The sequence below is a fragment of the Myotis davidii genome, unplaced genomic scaffold, assembly GCF_000327345.1.
Source record: "Myotis davidii unplaced genomic scaffold, ASM32734v1 scaffold122, whole genome shotgun sequence".
In the NCBI taxonomy this organism is placed as follows: domain Eukaryota; kingdom Metazoa; phylum Chordata; class Mammalia; order Chiroptera; family Vespertilionidae; genus Myotis; species Myotis davidii.
The window spans coordinates 317,958-326,447 of NW_006293234.1; the positions used below are offsets into that span (position 1 = coordinate 317,958).

An 8,490-nucleotide genomic window follows, 5' to 3' on the forward strand; every position below is an offset into this window, starting at 1 on the left:
TTCATCTGTTTCCTCCACCACCTTCCACAGGCCCTGGCAGATGTCTGTGTAATTGAATTGACCACTGGTATAATCAGTGGAGAGAGGAGCTTTGTCTTTCTTTCTGGAACCTTTGGGAGTTTTGTTTTTTAATGTTTAGCTTCCATACTCTTATTTTAATTACTTGAAAATGCTGCCAGTGAAATCTATTGATTCCTGATAATTGAGCTGGAAAAAAAAACTATACTTTGCTGGTATTAAGGGATTGAATTTCTAAGTGGAAGCTTGAACTGAACCAGTGAAGCTCATGAATAAATGAAACTTTGTACCATTATCTCTTTAATTAAGTCCCAGTTTATTTGCTGCTTAAGGTTTTATTGATGGAATATACACAGACTGGCAGAAATGTGAATTTAGGATTACAACAACAGGATATGACCTCATGTTTTAAAAAGTAGCGATGCTTTTAACTCCCTGCTCTTTATAACACTTAGTTCTTGCTTTGTTTCATTGAATACCATTATGCTCACTTTAAAAAAAATCTCATCCAAAGCAAGGCAACTGTCACCCACCAATTTTAGGCAATTCTCACAAGGCAGCTTTGTAAATCAAAAGAGTTACCTGCTGTTGAAAAACAGTTGGAAGTTAAGGATTTACTTCAAGATGTTTAATTTCCTTGTGGCAAAAGTTAAAAATACCTAGCTTGGCTTGAACATGGCTTTACTGGAATGCAAACTCTGATTCTTGGCAAAGGCTCTCTATTCTGTGTGGTTGTGTGCCAGGGGATGGGGAGGAGAAAGAGTCTCATTGGCCTGCAGCAAATGTGGAGGCCAGGGAAAGATAGGTGTTAGTAAAGATAGAATGTTCTTCTGTGCAACATTCTCCAACTTGAGATACTGAAGCAATATTAAAAGATGTTAAACACAGATACAAACACATACACATCCATAAGCAAATGAGTTTGGGGTACCTGGGTTTGAATTAATCAAATATATTTCCTAATTATAAGTCTCTTTAGAGCAGCAGTGTTCCATATGGAAGCCACTAGCCACATGTGGCTATTTTAATCTTAATTATAATTAATTAAAATGAAAAATAGTTCTTTAGATGAAGTAGGCACAATTCAAGTGCTCAATGGGCACATGTGACTAGTGTCTATCTAATTGGACAGCACTCATTCTAGAACATTTTCCATCATTGCAGAAAGCTCCATGGGACGGGGCTGTTTTAGGACTTACAATGTGCTGGTCACTGAAAAAGAAACATAGTTTGTAACCATTCCCACACACATTTAATACTTTCTTCAAATACATGATGGAATTATGTTCTAAGAAACACAATTGGAAAAGGCTGTTTAGTTTCTTACATATTTTGAAATGCATATACTTTATTTCACTTGATTCTTCCCACAGCATTGTGGTGCATTCGCCTCATTTTACAGAAAGGAAACAGAAGCTCAAAGATGGAACTTGGCCATAGACACAAAGCTAATAAGTAGCAGAGCCAGGATCTGACCCCAGGTCTATTGGATTCCATTTACCATGTCTCCCCCGGTGCTCCCACTGACACCCTCACTCACCCACCCACCTAGACACACACAGAGAGATGAAAGTTGAAGCTCTAATTATGTTGTTTTCAGGGGTTACCAGAGAAGCTATGATGGAACTTCAGGTTGAGAGCAGCAAATGGGTTGAGAGTATGTCAATGGTTGCCAACATTTTTGAACTCACAAAACTCAGATAATATACATGTGATTTTTTTAAAGTTAAGCCCTAACTGGAGATGTTGTCTTATTATTTTCCAGCACGGTTCTTGGGAATAAACACTGCTTGAAGGGGAAATGAAAGTATAATTGAAGATCCGAGAATGATAGACATGTATAAATGATAACCTCTGGCTCTTAAAATACTAACAATCGTGTAATCTCACAAAAGCACGGGAAGACTTAGTTTAGTTGTGAAATACCCCCTCAGGCCCTGAATATCCTCTCCTGATCCTCAAGGTTCTGTCGAGTAGGGTTGGGTTCTTAAACACTCCCTCAGTGTCCTCCAACTTCATAACAAACTAATTAAGTCAATCCAGTGAGGGAAAAGAAGTGAGTTAAATAAATGTCCATAAAGAAAAACAGTTAATAGCCTCTTCTTTCCTTGCTTTTAGTTCTGTCTTTATCGAAAGACACATCTTTACCATCATCATCATCTATTGCCTTCCATTTTCATAGCATTTTATAGTTTAGCAAACACTTTCATAAGCATTTTCCATTTTGATTGTTGCAACTACCTTATAAGGGAGAAGCATGTCTCATTTTTTAAAACAGGAAGCTGAGATTCAGAGAGGTCAAGATTCCCTGGTTGATAAGATGCAGGCAGGGCCAACTCGGATAATCTGTCTTTTCATCCAGTTTTTTTTAGTATTCTATATGCCTTGATGATAATCCCTTTACATTTTCCCGAGCATTATTGAAAGTAGTCTTTAAAATTTCCCTTCTGGAACATGTAGGAAAAGGGCAAGTAGCTGACCTTTTCTGAGATTGATTCAGAACATTATTTCTTGGAAGTAGGCCCATGAATAGACATTTTGAGCCATTCCTGTACATGATTTTCCAGCAAAATAGAACTCCCCAAAAGCCCCAGGGGACTTCCTGACAAACCCAGCTGTTTAAAAGCTCATTTCCCATCTCTTTGCTGTCACTTCTGTTTTCTGCAACCATCCTGGGCGTAAATCTATTAACTTGAAAGAAAACCTTGTAGTGAGACTTGTCAAAACATAATTCTTTTTTTGTTGTTCAAGAGAAGATTAGCAAAAAAAACATTAATATTCATATTGAGAGATGTATGTGCAAGCTGCCCATGCAAAAATAGGACCAGGCTAATTTTTGCAAAGTGTTGAACTCCACAGTTTACCTAAATCTACAAGACATTGCATTTGAGCTTGAGTTTTGGAGTTAAATCGATCATTTGAGCTGTGTGAGCTTCAGCAAGTTACTGAATATCTCTGAGCTCTACTTCCCATTGAAACAGTAACAAGACCTTCCTCTAACACTTACTGTGGAAACAAAAATAAGATAATGGCTAACACAGATTCTGGCCCAATAAAATAAAAAGTAAGAACATAGTAAAAAGGTGGTAGTGATAGAGAGGAGGTGGGTGTAGGGATGGGGATATCAAAATTCTTAGTAGGATTTCCCACTATTGAAATTCTACTTAGAATAAACAGCACAGAGAAACACAACATGCTCAAGATTTCAAGTCATTTAAACAAGAGGAGCAAAGTCGACCCCCAGGGACTCTCCTAAGATGAGAGCAGATGCTGAGAGGATGAGTTTGTTGCTCAGCTTCTTTGAGAATCTGAAAATCTGGAGAGGGAGAGGCTGGTCTGGGTTTCTCTAGGGAGCAGAGTTTTGTGGCTTATTGGAAGGAGGTGGGGAGGGGGAGGGATATTTTCCTGGGGCAGGATTTCTTAGCATTTTCTTGTAATGATTTGACACCTGTACTTCTAACCAAAGTGACAAGACATCTGGAGTAGTTGCAACATTTTTGAATAAGAGCTATGTGGAATATTGGTTTGACTTTCTTAAGGGTTTTAGCCAAGCAGTTTACCCAGGAATCCCAGACACATGTGTGATGAGAGGCAGACCCCCGAGTCCAAGACCCTGCTGGTGTGCTGATTGGTGTGCATGCCCGCCTCTGTGTGTCGTCTGTGTTTCACATGTTTGTCATTGACAGCCAGAAAAGTAAATCCAAGAGGCTCTTTTAAAAATCATCCCCAAAATCATCGTGGAAAGACTCTATGTGGACCAGATTCCTAAGCAGCCTCCTTCAAAACAGAAAATCCTTTCAATTCAATGTGTTTCTGTCAAGCTTCTAAACACAAAATGCTCATGCAACAGCTAATGTACCTTCCTACATTTTTTCCTTTGCTTACCAGCAAGTGTTTGCTTACATTTCTAAAGTTAGCACTCATCTCTTGAAGCATAGTAAACAGGGTAATTCTCTTATACATGTTTAAATAATGTGGAAAAATCATTCATTTTCCTTCAAGTTCTAACTTTCATTTGCATCTAGGACATAACTAAATGCCGAATACGCAAAAAGCAAAAGAATTTATCATACTTTTGGTGGGTATGTGGTCAAAATGAAAGCTACCCTCCACTGATCCAAAAGAGTCTTAAAATATGTATTTTCTGTCACTAAGTAAAAGATTTACCTTTCACTGGGTGTCACATGACAACAAAAGGCAATGAGCTTCAGCTTCTGCCATCAACCACAGTTCAACTGAGTGATTTTTTTTTTCTGTATTAAAAAAAAATACCACCTGCTACAGTGTTGAATATAGTAATGGCTGAAGTTAAAAAAAAGTGTCTGGGACTGAATGGGGAAGGAGAGATTAAGTGATGACAGCACTTTGGCCACCTGTTTCCATCCCCTTTTAACACCAGCTTGTTTTTCAGGTGCATCGTCCCCTGCTCGGCCAGCCACTCCCTTGGTCCCTTGCAGCAGCACCACCCCACCACCACCTCCTCCCCGGCCTCCATCTCGGCCAAAGCTACCTCCAGGAAAACCTGGAGTCGGAGATGTGGTATGTTCCCTTCTGCCCTGGTTTGCTCAGAAACTCATGGTGAGCGTGACAAACAGGAGTGAAAAACCTTCCCACGGGCCATCTCTGCTTCCAAGCCTCAGGTCACTTGTACAAATGGCCCTGACAGGTGGCATCTGAAAGGCATCCTCAAACTCTACCATCTTCAAGGCAAGGTCTACAATGGGAGGAAAAGGAACGCTAGGCCCTCAGTTTTGCTACAGTGCGTTTGATGCAGATCAAGACAGTCATGCTCAATTGTGCTAACTCTTTAGAAAGGGAGGTGTTTCTTTTCACCATATATGTTTGCTTTTCAAAGACCCCAAGAGAGGACAAGTCCTGATTTCTGTCTCTAGACTGCAGAGAAGTTATTGGTGGGTGGCACTCTATGTAGATATAAAGCAGTGGTGGCCCAATGAGTTTATTCTAGAAGTTTCTTACATCGTGTTTTAGGTTAAGGGGTGGAACAGATTCTGTGTGAACAATAAAGAGACTTCTAGTGGAGGTGAATTGCTTTGGAATCCATGCACAGGAGCCATAAACTGGTGATGTTCATAATATTTGGTTTAGCTAGCACACTATAGCATTTTTGTATTCAGATTTCTTTCCATGGGTTTACGCTCTCAGATTATATTACCTGCTTAGTCCCTGAGAGCACGTGAGTTCACAGTCCTGAAACACCACTGACCACATCACAGGTCCCAGCTCCTCTAAGTCTCACTTACCTATTGAGTGTAGCACTTTGTGGTTTATGGTTCCCCTAGCTCCATCTACAAGCTCCAGTGTCGATATAATCAATTTCAGTGTAAAAATGGTTTCTCTTGTACTTTTAAGAACCTGGGTTGTTATAGCTGGGACTGGGAGTCATGAAAAATATGGAAGGGAAGTACTACGACCTATGTATCTAATTTTCCATCTCTTTTCTTCTCTCTGCAGCCCAGACCTTTTAGCCCTCCCATCCATTCCTCCAGCCCTCCTCCAATAGCACCCCTAGCGCGGGCTGAAAGCACTTCTTCAATATCGTCCACCAATTCCCTGAGTGCAGCCACCACTCCCACAGTTGGTAAACGTTATCTCCTCTCTTTTAATCCATTGGTGGTTTTGACTGGCTATATTTATGACCTGGAAACCCTGAGGCCTATGTTTCTGGTCAGAATTGTTTTGCTGTGTGTTTTGCTACTATCATCTGACTCTTTACCTTCCCAGCAAAGGAGGCAAAGTGCTTCAACTAGGCATATAAATAAAAGAACATTAACACCTGTGTTATGCAGGAATTATCTTATGCTATTCCATACAGAACTATTCATAAAAGAAAGGAAGAAATCGTCACATAAGGTCCTGTAATTTAGATATTATTTCTTATGATCTAAATTATCTCCTTTGAGGGGGGAATATTAATTTAAATTCCAACTGTGCACCACCTCAGAAATCACAAAATTTAGAACTTCTATTTTCTTGAAGCTTTCATTTCTACATCAGTTTTGGTTGTTCTTATGTTGACAGATGGTATACACATTGGCATTGTGGAACTTGAGCAAAGTTTTTGACATATTTTTCTAGTGCTTTTCAGTGATACGTGGTCAGTGTTCCCTGAGAAATAAATCATTGCTGGCATTTTTAGTAAATGCCTTTGAGTCTCTTTCCTTATGGTGTGACGAAAGTGAAGAGTTGAGAATGGCTGCTCAGCTGGATGGTTTTCCCAGGTTTAAATGCCTCACATTGCCTGGAGCGTCTTCCCTTTTCCCAAGGCTGGTCTCCCTCTCAAGGTCTTCACCATGGTCTGTAGGCTCCTGCTGCATCTTCTGTTTGCATGGTGTCTCTTACCTGGGGCTTTCCCATTCCATGTTTTCCCATTGTCTTCCTTTATTGTCAGAACTCCCCTCCAAGCCTCCCATTATTATAAGCCAGCTGACCACTCTGCATTGCTTGGGAGAATCATGAACCAAAGCTAAATAAATCCCTGCTACTTACCAAGCGCCCGCTACAGAGTTGCCCATGTGAGTAGTAGCTTGATCAAAGCCTAAATAAGTTAAGGTGTGCCTCTTAGGGGCCCCAAAGAGAAGTTCAACTATAGCACATGCTCTATATAGACCAGTCCAAAAGAATCCTTCAAATTTGGTGAAAATATAGCCAGTTGTCCAGTTTCATTTGGTGCAGTAACAAGGCAGATACTTACCATTATGGGTATATACAGCCAGCTGTATTCTTTATCTGCATCATTAATTGGGGCACGTTGGGGCTTCCTATTTTTATATGCCTATTAGTTCATTTCTTTCTAACTTTTGGTTTGTTTGTTTTTCCTATAACAGCCCAACCTTATTTTTGAACTCTCATTGTGCTCTTGACTGTTACAGCCCTTTTCCCCACTCCTGCTCTAGTTTTTTGTTGTTTGCTTGCTTTTCTCAAGATCATCTGTCCCTCCCACTCCCTGTGACGTTCCTGGTTGATCAAAGAGGAAAGTGAATATAAGCTGTCACTCAGAAAACAAACCTCAAGTGACCTCAGATGACCGTCTGACATGTTCTTTCAACTCACTGAGATTCAGATAAAATTGCACACTCGGGAGATTTGAACTGCGCCTATGCTTTCTACAGTGTGTTTTTATACTCCCTGCTGCCGAAATCTCAAATCCTGGCCAGTGACTTTAGTTCTGAACACATCTAGTACGCACTCTGTCAGGGTGAACCACAGAGGGGGTCACAAAAAAGCCCCCTGAGAGGATAGTCACATTGCTTCATTGCTGAGGAGCACTCTGAGTTACTCTGCTTGGTTTTATTGTTTTTCATTTCATTTTCATCTTCCCACTACATTCCTCACTCTCCTGTCCTTTATTTCCCGCTGCTGTGGGTCACCTGACAGCCACTTCTCACTGAAGTAAATACATGGTCAAATGACTGGCCGCCCAGTAGCTTCTTGTGTCTTGGTGATTATCTCTTTTTGGAGAGGATATGCTTTGGCTGTCCAGAACCAAAGACTGGCTATTCTTGACTGTCTTGGCATGTCAACCTAATGAAGTCAAATGGCCCAGGGAGATATTATAGCAGCAAAGTCCCCAAAGCCTCTCCCACCACCATAATAGTTTTTGACATTTCCTGTCACACTTGAGCCAAAATTTGGGCAAGTGTGGTGAGAACCAATAATCAGAGTTTAATGTAATTTAAGGAATAAAATTTTAGGAGCAGGTTTAATCTTCCTACATGACAGTTCATATAAGAATATGCCCCTATCCGATATTATAAAGCAGTAAATCTGATGTCACACCTGACAATACAGTAAACTCTTTTTGTACTCAGAAAAATCTCACAGGACTTTCACTCTATGATTTTGGGAGAAATCTAATATTGTGGGAATATAGAAGATATATAAAGTTATTCTATTATAAGAAATAAACTCCTGGAGATTTGCGGTAGAAATAAACAGGGAATTATCTCTAATTGTAAATATCTATTTTTATTTCTGTGGATGATAGTCACTGTTTTTATATGCTTGCAGAATCTTCATTTCAGAGCCCAATGAAAAAAAAAAACAGAGTAAAGATAATTTCTCTTCACTGTTAAATATACTGTTCATTATATTCCTTCACTTGTTAATTATGCATTTGTATCTGCCTCTTTAATATCCCAGGAATCTGGAATGAAAGAGAAATAATCACTTATGGCCAACAAAGGAAGCGTGCTGATGCTTCCTTAGGTGTGGATGTAGACCTTCGAAGTGTTAATTATAGCATCTAAAACTTACAATATTTCCTCCAAACCTTTGTCTCTCCAAAGTGGAGGCCACTTCTGAATTGGATTTCTTTTACAAATACCTGTATTAATGCCAGTTATCCTGCACAAAAAGAAAAATAGGCATTTGGAGGTGGATATTCTTGATCTCAATTAACAATCCCCATCTTTAATTTTAGCCTTTTTCTTTTTTCTTCTGCTATCTTTTTTT

At 39.7% G+C, this 8,490-nt stretch overlaps 1 protein-coding gene across 17 annotated transcripts in view; it reads left to right on the forward strand.

Annotated features, from left to right (window-relative positions):
• The window catches only part of SGIP1 (SH3-domain GRB2-like (endophilin) interacting protein 1), a 226,394-nt gene that overhangs the window by 162,740 nt on the left and 55,164 nt on the right, over positions 1–8,490 (forward strand). For all 17 annotated transcript variants that reach the window (XM_015565995.1, XM_006766889.2, XM_015565994.1 and 14 more), the window contains 2 exons: positions 4,430–4,557; positions 5,491–5,617. In XM_015565995.1, coding sequence (XP_015421481.1) covers positions 4,430–4,557; positions 5,491–5,617 — 255 coding nt within the window. The remainder of the gene's footprint in view (positions 1–4,429; positions 4,558–5,490; positions 5,618–8,490) is intronic.